Raw genomic sequence first — 19,693 nt, forward strand, 5'->3', positions numbered from 1 at the left:
TTCTGTTATGCATTACATTCCCTGTGTTATGCATAAAAGAGGAAAAGAAAGAGAAAATTTTAAATACATTACACAAGTTCTAGTAACTTCTTACAGTTTCCCATGTTTACATCCTCAGACACACCACTTTAAATTGCGTTTGTATGCATCTAGAAGTATACATACTTCTTTTTTCCCAATAACTAAACAGGTATGTAGTGTCAAATGATTGATGTGTCTGGCATTCGTTTCTTTCAAGCCACATCGAAACGAAAGTAATTTCCACATAAAAACAGGTAATACGTGTATAATTTCTTTCCTGATACACTTCTTGGTATTCGTGAAATATCTGGAATAACATGTTGTTTTTTTCTTTAATTTCAATTTTGCATCCTGTTCACGATACTCGAAATAGAAACAGTGATAATTACTGTATAAATTTAGGCAACGAAAAACAAACAATTGCTTTAACAATTGTAATTCAATGACTCTAACTTACGGGAGTTAACTACCATGAATTTAATTAACACTCGAATTTCAATTTTCTCTCCCCCCAGAAAACACTATTTTACTCTACCTTCCATTACGTCTAACTTATAGTTTTTAATTAACCCATAGCAATAAGAATGGGGTGGCCCAAAACTTAGTTAACTAGTGTATAAAGTAAATGCCCTGTTCATTCCGATTTTATTGTTGTATGTTATTTACATGTATACCGACTTTTGAGCCACCCTTTTAAAAACGTTCAATCAATTGCCTAAAGGAAGCGATTGTATTATTAAAAAGTGATCTCGTGTATGATGTTAGCCTTTAAACCTGTGTTTTCGATAGAAAAAAAAGGCTGTTTTTGTAAGTAAATTATATTTTTATACAGTTTAAGATGATTATTTTAAAGAAAAAAAAGTAAATAAATGAAATATATAGTTGAAGAAACGTGGTAAATTATTATCAAGATAGCATGACTAAGTAAATTTACAGATAAATATGGAGGAAGAGTAAATTTGAAAGTCATTAACAGGATTTTTGTATGCGTAGAATTAATAGGTTTGTTTCTTTATACGTAAATTTTACGTAGGAATGATCATCAATTTATCAAAAAATTGGGACAGTGTTAAGTCTATTTATTTATTTATTTATTCAATTTTTCCTACTTTAATGAGGAAAACCATAGCTCATCAAGGTCTCATTTAAATTAGATCAATTTTGTAACCGTTATGCCCTACAAAAATACCTTTTTTTTAAATCAAATTTAACACCAAATAAAGGCCCTTGACATAATAAAAATTTAGTAGGCCCTAAAATAATATTTTTACGTTCAAGTGTTGTGGGTTATATATCCACACCAGGGCATGGTACTGTATACAAATAAATAAAGTCCATTTCTGAGAAACAGACACACAGACGTCTAGAAAAACTTGAATTATTTACTTCACCTTAATTACTACTCTCTTTGATAAGGGGGAAAAAATACAAAATGATACAAGTAAAATAATTATTATTTAAGTACGAGTATTAACGTTATGTAAAGGTGGAAAAAAAGGGGGGTAGTAAATACTGTACTGTACTTTCATTCATAAACGGAACCGGTTTTCCTGTCACTGTTGCATCAGAGCATATAAAGAGAATTTTCCGTTTTCATCTTGCATTGCTATTCACGCATCCACCTTGGATAAAGTAAAATGGATACAGTAACAGTAGAAGACAATGCTGATAATCTAGCAAAACGTTTCAGTGTTTACGATTACGTAGTTTTTGCCGCAACTCTATCTATTTCGGCTATTATTGGAATTTACTACGCTTTTAAGGGTCAAAAAACTACCAAAGATATACTAATGGGTGGAAAATCAATGTCAGTTTTCCCTGTTTCTATGTCAGTTCTAGCAAGCTTTATGTCTGCCATAACACTACTTGGTACACCTGCAGAAATGTATACTTATGGCACACAGTATTTCATGATTATAATATCGTATGCCCTATTGATACCATCTGCCTCGTATTTTTATTTACCGATTTTTTATAAGTTAGATTTGACTAGTGTTTATGAGGTAAGATTATTTTATATAATTTCATTTAAATTTTATATTATTTTTCTACATCTGTATAATCTAATATTTATATTACTAAACGTGTATTGTTATACCATGATTAGCATTTTTAACGTATAAATTAATATAATAAGTCGTTAAATCTTTATTAAGTATAAAAATAGAATAGAATTAAATTAAATTCCTTAAGAAATACTCGTATATAATTTAGAATTAAAGCAATTAAATAGTGCGCGTTATACGACGATTTTTGGAAAAAAATTCGAATAAATAATTAATTTTATTATTTAAAACATTATTTTTTCCATTTTTTACATAAAACATTAAATATTTAATAATATTAATATTAATTTTCGCCATTTAAATGAGTTGTAAGATCGTCGAAGGTCGAACTACATAGAAAATCCATACCAAGAAAACAATTAATTTTCGCACACAACACGAAGATATTTGAAAAAAAAATGGGGGAAAAAACATATAAAATTCGATAGATATTATATAATTTTATTAACATTATAACTATAATTTAACTCTGCGTACGTTTATATAAATGCTAACCTTATTATAGTATTGTATTGAAAAGTTATGACCCAATAACCCACTGTTAGTAGGACAAATTAAACAATACACTACAGATAATAATTTCAAAATAATTAGTAAATGATATTTATAATATAATACAGCAGTAAATAATTTAATAATTCGTTGTACATCATACAATTTTTGTATTATATACATCGAAACTGCTTACTGTTAAACATCGTCTTACCATAGAAAATTATCCATAGAAGTAAATAATGTCTTTTTATTATTATTATTATTATTATATTCGAACCTGTAATTAATTACATCATATCCTGTTAGACAATGGGTACAGGTAGAATCGGTTCCAGCAATTTATATATTTGATTGTATTCAGGTAACATTATCATCAGAACCTATTCAAGAGAGGGTTGATACTTACACAGAATAAAATTTAATAGAATACAGATCAAAAAATAATATAAAATTTTATTCTGTAACAACAATATAAATTCCTGACACACAAAAAAATATATAATATAATGTTATTTTTATGCATTATGATACTGACTGTGCATCACTACTTTCCATAAGTGGTGTAGAATATTAAATAATAAGATTAAGGAAGTTCAGGACACAGCACAGTTTTTCACGCCTGTATAATTATTTATTTGTTGTGGAATAAATCAAATTGTATAGAAAGCCAATACGGTTAAACCTGTAAAGAACGGACAGTGATTAGAACACAAAAGATGTTCCGTTTATTGTTCATGCACACAACACACATAGAAAGAATGCCTTAAAATGTGGCCTCTGTTCACAGGTGAATTCTGTTAGCGGGTGGCCGTTATTAGAGGTTGGAGTGTATATATATTATATAAAGAATTATACGTTTAAATTGGGTAGAATGTTCATTATTCAACGATTATAAACAAAAAAAATATGGTCTTCTTAAGAAGGTTTCATCAGTTTTAAAGTAGATTATTTCTTTATTTATATTATTATAGATAAATTACATGAATTATAACATATTTTTTTATAGTATTTAGAAAAAAGGTTCAGTAAAACAGTGAGAACGTTAGCATCGATTGCATTTTCCGTACAAATGGTATGAATTTATCATGTATACTTAATGTTAAACAATTTATAACACTGTACTCACCTGTATACTGTATAATTTCAGTTAATTTACATGGCTATTGTGCTGTACGCGCCTTCCCTAGCTCTATCTCAAGGTAAATCTACTCTAATAACACCCATTAACACCCCCGTTAGAAGCGTTTTACTAACAAAAATTCAATATTTAGTAACAGGAATAGCCGTCTGGACGTCTGTTCTATCAATAGGATTTGTTTGCACCTTCTACACGACAATTGTGAGTAGTAATAAATGTACACGTGTACAAATTATAAAAGCATGCATATAACTGAATTTCTATAACATTAGGGTGGTATAAAAGCTGTCATCTGGACCGATTTATTCCAAGTTTTAATAATGTTCGCTGCCATGTTTGCTGTGGCAATTAAGGGGGTGTCGGATGAAGGTGGGATCGAAAAGGTTTGGAAGATCAGCGACGAAGGAGGGAGGATAGAATTTTGGAAGTAAGTGCAGAAAATTTACGTGTGTTTAATTATAATTTATACAATAAAATTCTGTATATTTTAGTTTTGATACGAGCCCCTTAACCAGACATACAGTATGGGGTCTGGCCATTGGTGGTTATTTCACGTGGTTAGCCATATACGCTGTTAATCAGTCTATGGTGCAGAGATACTTATCCATACCCACATTAAGCAAGGCACAGAGGTAAGGTATAATTTACTTACACACTAAGTCTTTACCTTCCTAACCTCATAATAATAATTATATTTTAGTGTCATCCTGATCAATTTTCCCGGTCTGAGTTTACTACTGTCATTAACTTGTGTAGTTGGATTAGCAATTTATGTAAAATACAAAGACTGTGATCCCATTAAAAGTAAACAAGTAAATACTTCAGATCAGGTATGTTATAATTGTTATATTTTTATGTTTATTTAAGTACTATCCTCATAAAATTTAACGGTGTTTTCAATAGAAGTATAATGAAAAAGGGGTAAATTAGCATACTTAATGATGATTTTTTTGTGGTAAAATCTTAATATATTTTAAAAATTAATTATTAAACTTGACTATAACTTTCGGAACGTCGAATTGTGTGGAGACGTCAGAGTTTAACAGGGTGCATCCAGACTTTTTAACGAGTACACGTAGGTGTCTGGATGCACCCTGTTAAGCTCTATTGGCTGGGGTCCACACTATCAAAATAACTTAACATATGAACATACGGAGGACAGAGATACCAGTTGTTTTATCATACCAGACAGGTATACGTGACTTTACCTATAACACCATAAACAATGTAACTCGCACGGTTCTAAACTTATGGTACACCCCCTACTTAATTGAATTATGGAAAAATGTGATTATATAATTTAAAAATTTAAATAAATTTTAGCTGGTTGCATACTTACTTACTAAGAAATTGAAATTAACATATCACAGCCAATTGCACGCCATTGCGAAATTGAATATATTTCCCATTTATAATGAAATTTTAACGAGAAAAGTAATTTAAAAAGGTTACAATACTTTAATTCTATTAAATTCTGATTAAATACATTTAATTTTTTTTATATTATATAATTAATTTTCTATATAAATTTACAGTTGTTTCCTCTGTTTGTGATGGACGTATTGGGAGAGATATCAGGGATACCAGGTTTATTTGTTGCTGGAATATTTAGTGGTGCCCTTAGGTTAGTTTTAAATTAAATTAAATTAAAATTAAAGCTTATAATTATTGATATAGAAATGAATTATTTTAAAATTATATTCATTAGTACAGTATCATCGGGAGTCAATTCTTTATCAGCTGTTACACTTGAAGACATCGTCAAAGCTTATATAAAACCTAATATTTCTGAAGTATGGGCTGCAAGATGCACCAAAATTTTTGGTACCTTATTTTATATAAAAAGAAAATTAATTTTGAATTATATATAATATATATATCAATTTAAATTATGGCTATTTTAAATTATAAAATTTCCCTCGATTACGTGTTTAGTAACACGAAATCCTTGAAGACTTGTTTAAATTTCACCCGTAATTGTAGACAAATATATGATGAGTAACGAATTTTAATCAGTAATTTTTTTCAGGCTGTTATATAACAGAAAAAACATTGGGGAATTTTTCTATACGTATGTTTGTGTGTGTGGTGAGGCACGATTTTTACATGAATTTCAAGTTGAATAACTCCTGTTGTTTTTGTCGAAAATTTCTGAAATTTTGTAAGGAATTATATGTTTAAGGGGGAAATGTTTCTGGAAATTTTCAGGAAAATCAAACGATTGGTTCGGAAGATATGGACCCACTATCTTAATATTACCCGAACTTATATGAAGTTTAATTAAGAGTCTATAGCTTATAAGTCTATAGCTTAGGGCCTCACGTTTTTTACAGGTATAAGTATTCGGCATGTTATGTATTATAGCTTAAGGCCACAAGTCTAAGACCAGCGTTACTCAACAAATCTGATGCGATCTTCACAGTTTACTGACCTTTTACTGATAAGGATTCATCACTTTGTAGTTAAATTTTAGTGTTTTACAGCATGTAAAACTTTAATACTTTAATTTTATTTAGTAAATTAAATACTTTACTGTTTAATTATATTAATATGTAATTTAAAAAAAAATTTTTCTTTAAATTTTAGCTGTGGTATACGGAATTTTAGCCATTCTTCTCGTACTTGTTGCGGAACAATTGGGAGATGTTTTACCTGTAAGCAAGAAATATAATTATATTTATATAAAAAGAAATACAGTAACGAGTTTTTTGTCCTAATTACAGGCTGCTTTAAGCATATTTGGAATGGTTGGTGGACCAGTTTTAGGCCTTTTTACTCTTGGCATGTTTTTTCCATGGCCTAATGTTACCGTAAGTATAATAATATCGTACGTAGAGAGTGGATGCAAAGTTACTAGGCATTAAGAAATCATTATAACGTTTAAAATAATAATGTAATCATAATAAAATTTATGTCTGAACGTGCATTAAATCAATTTTATAATGAAAACTTTTGCACTGGTGGTGTCAAGTGATCAAGCAGTGATCGTAGAGGCAGCACACACACAGTGAAAATAAAGATGACCGACAGCGAATACAGGTTGAGCTGCATTCTATGTAGGAAACAGTGGTTGATGTGCAGAAACTGTAGCGTGCAGAAAAGACTAGTCATTCCACAATCCGCACGGAAACAATCAAGAATTGCATTCAAAGCTAAAACAGTCACAGACTCGGTTGACGATACACAAAGAAGTGGCAGTCCATTCACTTCACGATCTGAAGAAAATGCGTCAATGATGGATGAATCCAATGTGTACATTAAATTTTAAGTATGGATACTTATTTCCGTTTAATATAGTAAAAGATAGCTAATCTTACTTACTTTCTGCTTTATAAGTTTAGAAATTATATTGATTTTTCGAGGCCTAGTTACTTTACATCCACTGTATGTCACACACATGAAAGTAAAATATAGTTTACGTCCTGATTTATTTTAATTAGGGTGCTATTAGTGGCTTTATAACTGGATTAATTTTGCCATTCTGGATAGGATTTGGATATTTTATACATAAGCCCTACATTCCCAAGCTTCCGATATCATTAACAGGTTGCAGCAACAGAACTAGTATTATATCCAATATAACGACGACTTTGATGACAACAGTATCAACGAGTACAGAGTATACTACAACACCAATGCCAATTCAATAGTAAAATATTAAATTATTAGTTATAATTATTAAATTATTTAATAAATTACAATTAAGTAACAGTTTTTATTCGGTTTTTTAGTGAGGGTGGTATACAGGACCTGTACAGAATATCGTACATATGGTACAGTGCCATCGGTTGTACAACTGTCGTAGTAGTTGGCCTACTTGTCAGCTTTTTAACAGGTAAATTGTACAATAATTTTGTAAAATTTCAGTTAAAAGAAACGATATTTTCATTAAGGTTTGATAATAAATGACGTAACAAAACACGTATAAAAGGAGGGACTTTAATTCGACTTAGTTAATTAATACAGTCGTTGTATTATATAAAACTTGAGACTTACTAATCCGGTACCTTCGGTTATTCAGTACTTTTCAGCCCACAAATGGTTCAATAAAACCATTGAACACAGGTACTTGGTCACGGGTTCGCGCCTCGCCAACAGGCAGGCCACGTTTGTAACACCTAAACAGGGGCCAGTTTCCCATATAAATTCCTTCCGGGAGGCATCGCCACTAGGCAGATCGCCCACTTTTCTCGTATACAAACAAAACAATAATGGCAGCTATCAATGGTGTATTAAGCCCTTCCGGGCCACCTGTATATAAATTTTTAACATAAGCTAATAGTGTATGATTGTAGTTATATAATTGTTTATAAGTTACGACATTGAACAGCATCGGAAAATTGCTTTATATTTACAAATTTCGGGTCCTGAAACACGAGGCCACACTAGGCATGAGCTCACGTGTCTAGTAGGTTTCCTTGTAAGCATTCTCATGTGCCTAGTGGGTATCTTGTAAGCATACCCATGTGCCTAGTGGGTATCTTGTAAGCACCCTCATGTGCCAAGTGGGTATCTCGTAAGCATCATCATGTGTCTAGTGGGTATCTTGTAAGCATCCTCATGTGCCTAGTGGGTATCTCCAAGGTAACCTCACATGTCTAGTGAGTGTTGCCAATTATCCTCAAACAGACAACACTGCAATTGGGGCACCAACAGCTCACCAACAGCGCACCACAGCGTTTACTTCTGTTACATCTTGCAATAGTTAATAATAAAGATAATAAACAGGTATAAAAATGAATAAATTTCCTCTTTTTACTTAATACTGGTTAGGAAATTCTGTATTCCGTCACCCGTCTGGTCTCAAGATTGCCGGATTAGTAAAATTCAACTTATAAATTAGATAAATCTATGAATAAATCAAAGAACTAGCTTACTAATAAGGGAAATATCAAATATCCTAAGGTCTATTACTCAAATTAAGCTTAAAAATATCTTTCTTTCCGTCAGTTAAAGATATAAAAGCATTAAAATATAGTTAAAAAAATTCAATAAATATATAATTATAATCTTTTAAAATAATTATATCAAGGGCCAAAACAACCCTGCGACATGGATCCGGCATTATTTTCTCCATTTTTTGAAACCATATTTTACTGGTTGCCATTAAAATTTAGGAGGCATTTAAGATTCGGTGTTCCACACAAGGTACGAATTACGAATTTAAATAACAATTTTAAATATAGATTTTTATGTTAAACACATTTTAATAACTTATTTATATTCCTAAAGAATGCAAGCAAAGAAAAAGACGAGAAAGGGAACAGCTTTAACGTATTTCAGATCACTGAAAAGGGGATGGACGAAGAAAAAATGGAATTTTCAAATGGAATTGCCAACCTTTCTTACACGCCAAGCAGTTCTGATTTAACTTATAAGTCAAACGGTGAACTTAATAAACGAGATTTGGAACCATAGTAAAGAATTAATACATAATTTATCACCTTGTTGAACGTGTTCATTAAGAGTTGTTATATAAGTAATCTCATACACAGGATCTTCCAATAGACGGATATATATTATTTTTATATATGTAAAAAAAAATTTTTCTTTAAATTTTAGCTGTGGTATACGGAATTTTAGCCATTCTTCTCGTACTTGTTGCGGAACAATTGGGAGATGTTTTACCTGTAAGCAAGAAATATAATTATATTTATATAAAAAGAAATACAGTAACGAGTTTTTTGTCCTAATTACAGGCTGCTTTAAGCATATTTGGAATGGTTGGTGGACAGTTTTAGGCCTTTTTACTCTTGGCATGTTTTTTCCATGGCCTAATGTTACCGTAAGTATAATAATATCGTACGTAGAGAGTGGATGCAAAGTTACTAGGCATTAAGAAATCATTATAACGTTTAAAATAATAATGTAATCATAATAAAATTTATGTCTGAACGTGCATTAAATCAATTTTATAATGAAAACTTTTGCACTGGTGGTGTCAAGTGATCAAGCAGTGATCGTATAGGCAGCACACACACAGTGAAAATAAAGATGACCGACAGCGAATACAGGTTGAGCTGCATTCTATGTAGGAAACAGTGGTTGATGTGCAGAAACTGTAGCGTGCAGAAAAGGCTAGTCATTCCACAATCCGCACGGAAACAATCAAGAATTGTATTCAAAGCTAAAACAGTCACAGACTCGGTTGAGGATACACAAAGAAGTGGCAGTCCATTCACTTCACTATCTGAAGAAAATGCGTCAATGATGGATGAATCCAATGTGTACATTAAATTTTAAATATGGATACTTATTTCCGTTTAATATAGTAAAAGATAGCTAATGTTACTTACTTTTTGCTTTATAAGTTTAGAAATTATATTGATTTTTCGAGGCCTAGTTACTTTACATCCACTGTATGTCACACACATGAAAGTAAAATATAGTTTACGTCCTGATTTATTTTAATTAGGGTGCTATTAGTGGCTTTATAACTGGATTAATTTTGCCATTCTGGATAGGATTTGGATATTTTATACATAAGCCCTACATTCCCAAGCTTCCGATATCATTAACAGGTTGCAGCAACAGAACTAGTATTATATCCAATATAACGACGACTTTGATGACAACAGTATCAACGAGTACAGAGTATACTACAACACCAATGCCAATTCAATAGTAAAATATTAAATTATTAGTTATAATTATTAAATTATTTAATAAATTACAATTAAGTAACAGTTTTTATTCGGTTTTTTAGTGAGGGTGGTATACAGGACCTGTACAGAATATCGTACATATGGTACAGTGCCATCGGTTGNATTTAAATTGATCGATGTTTATGAGTACCAGTCGCCCCCCCTATAACACTTTTGATTTTTCCGTTTTATATGAATTCTATGTTGTACGAGTCACTTATGTTTTACAAATACGTGAGCCGTTCACAGCCCGGCACACGTATTTGTAAAATCTAAGTGACTCGTACAACATGGAATTCATATAAAACGAAATAATCAACAGTGTTATAGGGGGGTAGTACGTTTACTTCTTCATATGAAAGTTAATCTCACTAGGAAGGTGAAAGATTAAATTGAATTGAAGAAGTTAGAACAAGTGAGTTCCTACAGAACTTATAATTGTTAAAAACCGTGAAAATATCATGTTGGTGCGAACCCACGACTGCTGTTTAGTTTGGCTTGGTGGATAAAACAACACGAGGACACTCTGTTAAGGGGGTGTTTCTCGGGTAGACTTTCTATGGAAAATTGTCCCTGTTTACATGTTAGACGCGTAAAGAATGACCGAACTCACGTGGCCAGACCATTAGTGAAGTGTGAACCCTCGACCAACCTGTCTAAAGTGGTTTTATCCACTCGGGCATGGTAAGTGGAAAAGCATACAGGAGAGGAATTAGGTACTTCTCATGAAACTTAAATTGCTATTTCTTTCAATGAAATTATAATTTAGTAGAAGACAGGAAGTGAAAACACAGTTTCCTTTTATGATAAAAAAAACAAAGAATGTACAGTTTAAATATCAGTAGTTTAAACAGTAATTTGCTATTTACACAGCAATTTTGCTGTATAAATAGCAAATTGCTGTTTAAACCAGGAAATAAAAATATCTTATAAATTAATTAAACCATTTGTCTAAAATTGTGTGTTTATATATTATTTTTAATATATAAACAATTATAATTAATAAAAAGTACAGAGTATTAATTAAGAACAATTATAAAAAACTTGACAGACAAGTTTTATAAATTTGAATTTCACAGTTAAATTATCTTATGCTTTAAACAATACTTCGTCGTTTAATTAATTAGTAAAGACTAAATACATAATTATAAAGTTCATTCATTCGTTAATTATATAAATATATAATTAAAAATTAAATGTTTTTGTAATATAATTTAATTGAGTTTTATGTAATTATTATTTCATAATGCTAAACATTTTTTGTACTGATTGTTTGATTAAAATATATAAAAAACGATTTCAAACACTAAGGGAAAAAGGAATGGGAGTTATTAAGCTTTAAAGGGGTTAAGACATCGTAATGTTTTATTATCGATTTAAACTTCTATTGCAGTTATTGTATTGATTTTAATCATCTAACTTCATTACATTTTTAAATTTATTATTATACAGTAGAGCGTCGTTTATCCGAAAGTCGGTTATCCGAAAGAATTTCAGTCGGCCTAAAGTATAATTTTTATTTGTTTTTATATTTTTCAATGTATTTATTTCGTTTGTAAAACATAAAGAAATCATTTTTAACGATACAATAGCCACGATTATTATTTTAAAAAGTTTACGTTAGGCTTAACATCGACGAAAGCGACACGCAACGGAGAAAAATTTCAACACGGGATAGATTAATATATTTTTTCGTACATGATCGGTTATCCGAAAAATATGTTATCCGAACAACCCCAGTCCCCAATTGATTCGGATAAACGACGCTCTACTGTAATTATGTATTACACTTTAAAAGTAATCAATATTAATCTCTGATAAAAATATGAATTCGCGTGTTTTTAGCTTCTCAATTCCACACATCACGCGATACATTTTGTTCAAATTAGAATTTTTCATATTGAAATAACATTTAACATTAATAACACGTCTTGAAGGTACCAGCATATTTATTGTGTATTATACAAGCAATATTCACAAGTTTTATTCATTCGAAGAATTTAAGATCTCTTGAATAAATAGAAAATTTTAACAGAAGGAATAATGAAGATTTCACGTTTGTATCTGTTATTTACTATTTTGGGATATATGAAAAATGGTATGTACTGTACAACTATTTATGTATTCTTTATAACGTGATTTTAATTATACAAAAAAGATAAAAATATAATAATATCCATGGATATGTATGTATGTATGTACATGTGTGGGTGTTATCTATTTTGCTTAACAGTGTATCTGAAGATGAATAGAGAGAGTACGATACCAAATTTGGCATGGTAGCTTGTGTATAAAGGGCATTATGCTTTTAATTATAGTTTTTATGAGAGTGTTTATAATCATACCCATTGAAACCATTACCATAATCATGCCCATTACGGGATCTATGAAATGACTAGAAACAGTATTTGATCTTGTACCAACTAGCTTTACTTAACTCAACCTTTCCCAGTATTTTTACCACTATAGCTCTATTAATGTTTTTAATGAGACCTGATACAGCTAGTTCATTTCCCGATTTTCTGGAATTCTCCACATTCATCAACTTCTACAAATGCTGTGACATTATTTTCAACTGCCATCTTGTCTTAATAGCTTTTACTATGTTTATCTCTTTGCTTTACTATTCTGAAGATTTTCTTCCCTCATCTGTTTCCAAACTCTCTTCAAAATCTGGTTATCATTCATTGTTTTTCCTGTAATTTGCTTTCCTGGGCTCCGTTTTGGCTTCTTTATAATTTTTCTTAGCCTTTTGATTGGCATTTTCATCCATTATCCTCTGATCCTTCTTTACTCGAATGAGTTTCTAGTCTTCATCACTCTGGTGATCTTTAATGCCCTGAAAACAAAGAATTAAATTTTCGGGGCTAATTGAAACGTCGTCGATATAAGATTAACCATTAATTTTATCTTTTAATATCAATGTTATAATAACAGATAAATATATATTTGTTTCTAGGTAATGCTTTAAATGCAAACGAAACTACTATAAAAATATCTGCATTTCCGGTAATTCTGATATATTTTATATATATTTAAGACACGTTTAACAATATATAAGTCATTTTTTAACATTAAAGACTTTAATTAGACCATTTAGAAAAGAGGTACAGTAAGTATTTTTAAATTAAAGAAACGATAATAAAGTAGGGTATGGTTAGTATATAAATAATGGTAATGTGATAAGAAATGGCTTCAGCTTCAGCGTGGTAATAAATTCCGTATGAGGATGTTTGTGTGTTATTTTATATTCCTTACTGAAATGCACTCAATAATTTATAACCCTTCTCTATCTTACACTATCTCATTGATTGTTTGATTAGAATGTGTTATAATATGAGCGATCACCCAGAGAACTCTTTGAGATTCCACATTCTATAAGGAAAATTGCCTTTATTTAGGTGTTAGACACGTGAAAAATACCAGAAAAACTCAATAAGTGAGGTTATAACCTATGTCAGCTACTAATGTCTACTGGTTCACTAGAATGGTGGGCCAAATTCAATTATATAGAATCTAACACGGCGATTACGGTGGCTTGTCAACAAATAAAATTAGAGAAAACAAGTAATTATATACACAAATCACTCATTCGTTAGTAATCAAATATATTTATATAATTACAGGTCTGGTTATTGATATTAGTTACAGCAATAGTGACTATTGTGTCACTTTATCTAGTAATACAAAAAAGAAAGAAGATAGTTGAAAATGGCCAGAAAATGAGGTACATAAAAGAAATTTTTTGGTATATTTTTCAAACATTGATATCGCAAGGTAAGTATTTATATAAGTAAAGAAAACAATAAAATTTTCACAAATATGTGTAAAATAAATCCAGTATTAAAAGAGTACACAATCCTCACAGTTAGTTTTATAAGTGTACAGATTTTAATATGATATTATTCGAAATTATTCCAAATTTCACTATTCACACTATTCTATTAAAAACATTATAAAGTAGAGCGTCGTTTATCCGAATCAATTGGGGACTGGGGTTGTTCGGATAACTTATTTTTCGGATAACCGATTATGTATGAAAAAATATATTAACCTATCCCGTGTTGAAATTTTTCTCCATTGCGTGTCGCTTCGCGTTAAATTTTCGTCGATGTTAAGCCTAACGTATAATTTTTAAAATAATAATCGTGACTATTGTATCGTTAAAAATTATTTCTTTATTTCTTACAAACAAAATAAATATATTGAAAAATATAAAATCCAAAAAATATATACTTTAGAAGATGATCTAGTATCAAAAACGTTCGATTCGGCACGACACACAATCCTCAGAAAAACACCACATAAAAGTGCCAGTGCTGCCAGCTAAAAAGCACACAACAACAACAAAAAAAATATTACAGTAGCCCAAGATATAGCCAAAGATTGCAGCGCCACAGCACTAGCGAAAATTTAAATTTGCCGACTGGAATGCATTCAGATAACCGACGTTTCGGATAACCGACTTTCGGATAAACGACGCTCTACTGTAATTATAACTTCTATTTGTAATTTTCATATAATTTCAGGCGGTGAGATAAGCCATATACGAGACAGTACCACAAGAATTGTTATTGGAACGTGGCTATTGGCAACAGTTGTACTTATTTCAGGTTATTGCGGTGTACTGTTTTCTTATTTAACTCATTCTTTTTATGAAAAAGTTCCAACTACTATTGAAGAATTGATAAATGCAGTAGAGGAGGAAACTTATTCGTTTGGAAATATATGTTCTTCTCCAAATGAAAAGTTATTAATGGTAATTCTGATTTATCTGTATAGAAACATTATATAATAATGTCCATTAAGTATTCATCTTTAATCACATCTGTATTTTACAGGCGGTAGAAAATGGATATCTAAAGATATTAGGAGATTACATAAAAGATCATCCTGAAAATTGTGTCACCAGTTAAACGTGGCATCACTATGAAATAACTTGTAAAATGTTATATATACTTCAAAGTTTCACAATGACGCTCAGTTGTTCAATGCCAAACGTCCAACTGTGCTTCAGTGATATACAAACCCCCTTTTTTCCGAAATTTTAAAATTGTATGCTGGCTATGTTCATCTGGAATGTCTTAATCGGAAGATTTTGTGAGCCAAGAAATGGGCCTTCTAGATCAATTAATAACGTCTTATCTGAAGGACAAAGGAGGGGGTTGCTTCATCTTGCATTTTCTTTCATCGTCAACATGCAATTTTGGGATTCGCAGAACGGCTTCAAGAGTGTTTGGATAATATTGGAACACTGTTGGAGCTGTGGTGTTGAACAGCTACAAACTTTGAAGTATAAGTAACATTTTACAATATATGCGACGTTCTATCCGGATAATACAAAAGGCGTTATTGAAGGTTAAAATATAACATATTTTAACCTCCAATAACGGCCTTTTGCCTACCACGATCACATACAAACAGCGACAATTTTCTCTTTTTATCAGTGTCCATCGTTAAGAGGTTTGACTGCACTGTACTTGCTATTAGAAGTGCTAACGGTATTTTATTTTAATGTCTACTTAAATAAATAATACTAATATGTACAATACTGTAGTAATATTTTAATATTTATAACACACAATGGAACGTTCTTAACCTCTTAAGAACGTCCACTCTCGACAAAGGACTCGTGTAGACTGTGTGCCAGATTGTTTTTCTGGCACGTTATACAAGAATGAATAGAAAATAAGCTCGAAAGGAAGTAGATTATTGTTTAAAAATTCGAAATTTTGTTATTAAATCACTGTAAAAAAATAAATTTGTAAGTTAATTATGTATAAATATCTCTTAAGTGCCACTTAACTTTCATGATATATTATTGCTATAATTGCTTGTAAGTACTTCGATGTGTTAAAAAATAAATAAATCTTTCTTCGTGTACAGTTTCTTGAATTATTTACGGAACTCAACCATTAAATATTGTTAATTTTCACAGTTCTTAGCATAATTTGTATAAAGTATATGAGATATAATCCATGTCAACATCAGAAGGTGGATTTTTTACTCATGTGTAGAAATGTTAGTATGGAAAGACACAATTTTCTTTACTCAAAGCTTAATATTTCTTGTGCTTTTTATCAAAATTTTCTAAAATTTCACACGGAGGTTTCTGTGTTAGGAGCATTAATGCTGTTTAATTTTAGTGGTGAAAGGTCAAGAAGGTGAGGAGATAGTGGGGGTTACGTGTAATATCTCGAGTAGCTTGTTATTAGCATTTACAATTTCTTTTATCATCTCTATACTCAAAATAACGTGACTTTCGATTGGATAGAAAATTGCTCTATAGTTAATCTTTGCTTCATCTGTTTTGTAGATTAAGGAAGATCATACAGCGAGAATTTATAAGTCTACAATTTTTTTTTCAAATTGAAGCCCAATAACAAGTAAAATGTTCATTGAGTCTCACCCTACTGAAGATAGGACACGTGAACTCCCCTTTCGTCAACCCCGTTGACATTTAACCACAGAAATTAATACAGTGTATTAAAAAACACTGTATCATTGGACTAGGGAGGTTATGTGACATTACAGAAGCTTGTTATGCGTTTGGAAACTTGATTTAGTGATTACAATTAAAAGTGTAATAATAATGTAAAATAAATAACCTTTATGTACTGTACATGTCCTATATTTGATGATAGTAGAGCTCTAACACTACAGATTTGTACAATTTAATTGTTCAGATATACACACCTCTTTGTAGTAGATGGAATGCAGATTTCTCAGACAATAAATTAGTCGTTGACCTTCTGGATGAGAGAATTGTATTAGTAAATTCTTCTTCCATTAACTACCTATCGTCTTTAAATACCAAAAGAACAGACAAACAAACAGACACAGTTTTTTTTTTTATTTACAAAATAAAATTATTAGAAAAAGACGTAAATTCTAAAGGGAGAAAATTGAATAAATTATATTTAATTTTTAGGTTTTTTTATATTAATATATACTTCATCTTTTAACCATTTTATGTATGTTAAATTCTAATAAGAAGTATTGAAATATATTGTATAAATTGCTATAGAGGAGACATTATAATATGTCAGAAACGTAATAATTAAAGGCACTTGTTTAGTCTTGTGTAACTCCCTTCATTTATCATCACTACTAACAATACACGGGTGTGTCGTGTTCGTAGCGCCATCTGGACGTTAAAATTCAAACTAAATATAATAAAAAGTGAATTCGTTTTGTTCACTTTAACGTCATTATCACTCTTTCTCCTAATAAAACTGCAAGAATGACGTAAAATTGATGTAATAGCTTACATTATTCGGACAAAACTAATGTGCATTACTGTAAACAGAGGAAATTTAAACTAATTTATCATTTTTCTTCATAAATTAAAGATAATTTTAATAATTTCAGCAAGAAAAATCCCATTAACTCCGATTATTTAAGAATTAAAATTTAATTTGTTTATGTTACTTCCTCTGTTTATACGTCGAACACCGCCTTAGGTTATGTAAATACGTTGTTGTAGATGTAAAAAAAAAAATATATATATATACAAAATTCACTTTAAAATGTATCGATTTAACTCAAAATAATGTGTATTTTATAAAAATTATAATTTTGAGTAAAAGAATTAATTGTTTAAAATCTATATAATAATATATGCTACAATTCACAGTCTCTATAGAAATTATTTCAACATAATTTCGAATTAAATTATTGATTAATTAATAAATATAAAAGAAATTTAAATTAATTTATTTAATTTTTATCATTGTTTATTTAACAGAATCTAAATTAATCATGTACAGGTTAACCAACTCGCATAATCAACCCGCCTACACTCTGATTTAATCTTTAATTAAAGTCGTAATTTCTAAGTAAAATAGTCATTTCTTTACGTTAATTTAAAAAAAGTGTATTGAAATAATCATTAAATTTAATTGAAATTTAAAAATTTAATACTTTTATAATGATTAAATTCCTAAAAACATTAACAAATAGTAAGTGTGTAACAAGACTTTCCATACTATTACAGTTTACTTTTTTACCTAAAGAGAGACCCAGAGGGCTTAAACCTCTTAAACTTGTAATAAATTAAGAAATTTAAATGTTACAACATTACTTATATACAATATTTAAGAGTCTATTCTTAATTCACAGTAGTACAGGGATGACTCTTGGTTTGTACGTTCTAAATTGAGTATACCTAATATCTCTTCTAGTTACGTTGTCTTCACCTTTTTTTAACATTAAATGCTATAGTTTTTGCCGTGTTATTGTTATTTTTAAATAGGATTATTAATGTAGAATTATATCTGATGGTGGCTACTTTATCTTCATTGTGTTTGTTGTATTCTCCCATCCTGCTGGAGATTCATCCATTTTGACGCTATCCAGATATTTTTGAGTAAAGTATTAATTTGTAGCTTCCTGCAAACAGTTTTGACAAGAAACATTTCTATATTATAGCTGTCATTAGTTGTTAAAGTGGGTGAACGAAGTCGTTCCCCCCCCCACAAACAGACATAAACACACAATAACACCCAAGCATAAATATTTAAACAACAACGTTTTTAAAGATATTCATAATAATTTAACATTATTTAACATAATAATGACATTAAACATTGTTCTGAGAACAATTTAAATGGAAACTTTTTAAAGTTAGTTTCTACTTTCGATCGTTGGATAGTAAAATTAATTACTTTCTCTGTTACTAATGATAGAAACAGCTCTTATGTAAATGAATTTTAAGGTCATTTAAAATAGAGTAAGATTGAAAAGTTTAAATATAACTTGCCAAGAATTCATTCTAATAAAGTTTTAAACATTTTAAAAACTTCAGAGAGAAAAAGTAATTTTTAAAAATATTTTTAATTGGTAACTCGTCTTAAAAGTAAAAATAAAAGCATTAAGATAACAACAAGAATGACCTCAAGAAATAAAGAAAAAAGAAAGATTAAGTAACATATGAGCACCCTTATACGAAGTTGATACGAGGAAAATTCTCCTCAATAAAAGGTGCAAAATTCAGCTTAATTCCAAAAACAGTATGGAGACATATAAACACGTGTAAACACTAAGTATTGATATAAAATATATAAACGTTCCCTATGATCGTTCAGTAGTTAAAACATTGTAGTGCTGAATCATCACCAAATAAAGCTGCATCATTTGTACAATTACTTTCGACGAAGCTAAGTGTTAGAAAGACCGATTACCTCATGTGGAAGATGAAAACTTCCACTAAATCCACAGCATCATCCATCATGAATTCCTTCGAGTGTATGGAGTATTCATCATCTTCAAGATGATGAATACTCCATACAACTTGATGAATGTATGAATACTCCATACATTCTTGAAGT

General features: G+C 30.2%; 1 protein-coding gene across 1 annotated transcript; it reads left to right on the top strand.

Annotated features, from left to right (window-relative positions):
• Positions 1-1,638: 1,638 nt before the first annotated feature.
• On the top strand, positions 1,639-9,232 carry LOC111624720 (sodium-coupled monocarboxylate transporter 1-like). Its single transcript, XM_023367636.1, has 15 exons — positions 1,639-2,024; positions 3,589-3,654; positions 3,730-3,781; positions 3,854-3,921; positions 3,993-4,147; positions 4,212-4,352; positions 4,421-4,550; positions 5,256-5,344; positions 5,429-5,544; positions 6,307-6,374; positions 6,444-6,530; positions 7,161-7,369; positions 7,452-7,555; positions 8,753-8,868; positions 8,953-9,232. The coding sequence occupies exons 1-15, from the start codon at positions 1,659-1,661 to the stop codon at positions 9,136-9,138; spliced, it is 1,953 nt and encodes a 650-aa protein (XP_023223404.1). The 5' UTR covers positions 1,639-1,658; the 3' UTR covers positions 9,139-9,232.
• The last annotated feature ends 10,461 nt before the right edge of the window (positions 9,233-19,693 follow it).

The sequence above is a fragment of the Centruroides sculpturatus genome, unplaced genomic scaffold, assembly GCF_000671375.1.
Source record: "Centruroides sculpturatus isolate CEXI.00-Female unplaced genomic scaffold, Cexi_2.0 scaffold375, whole genome shotgun sequence".
Taxonomy (NCBI): Eukaryota; Metazoa; Arthropoda; class Arachnida; order Scorpiones; family Buthidae; genus Centruroides; species Centruroides sculpturatus.

What these genes read in the sequence shown, in the direction of transcription:
- LOC111624720 (XM_023367636.1), top strand. Translation starts at nt 1,659, where the DNA reads ATGGATACAGTAACAGTAGAAGACAATGCTGATAATCTAGCAAAACGT. An exon ending in ACTTGTCAGCTTTTTAACAG is followed by an intron (nt 7,556 to 8,752) that starts GTAAATTGTACA and finishes AATTATATCAAG; the next exon opens with GGCCAAAACAACCCTGCGAC. An exon ending in GATTCGGTGTTCCACACAAG is followed by an intron (nt 8,869 to 8,952) that starts GTACGAATTACG and finishes ATATTCCTAAAG; the next exon opens with AATGCAAGCAAAGAAAAAGA.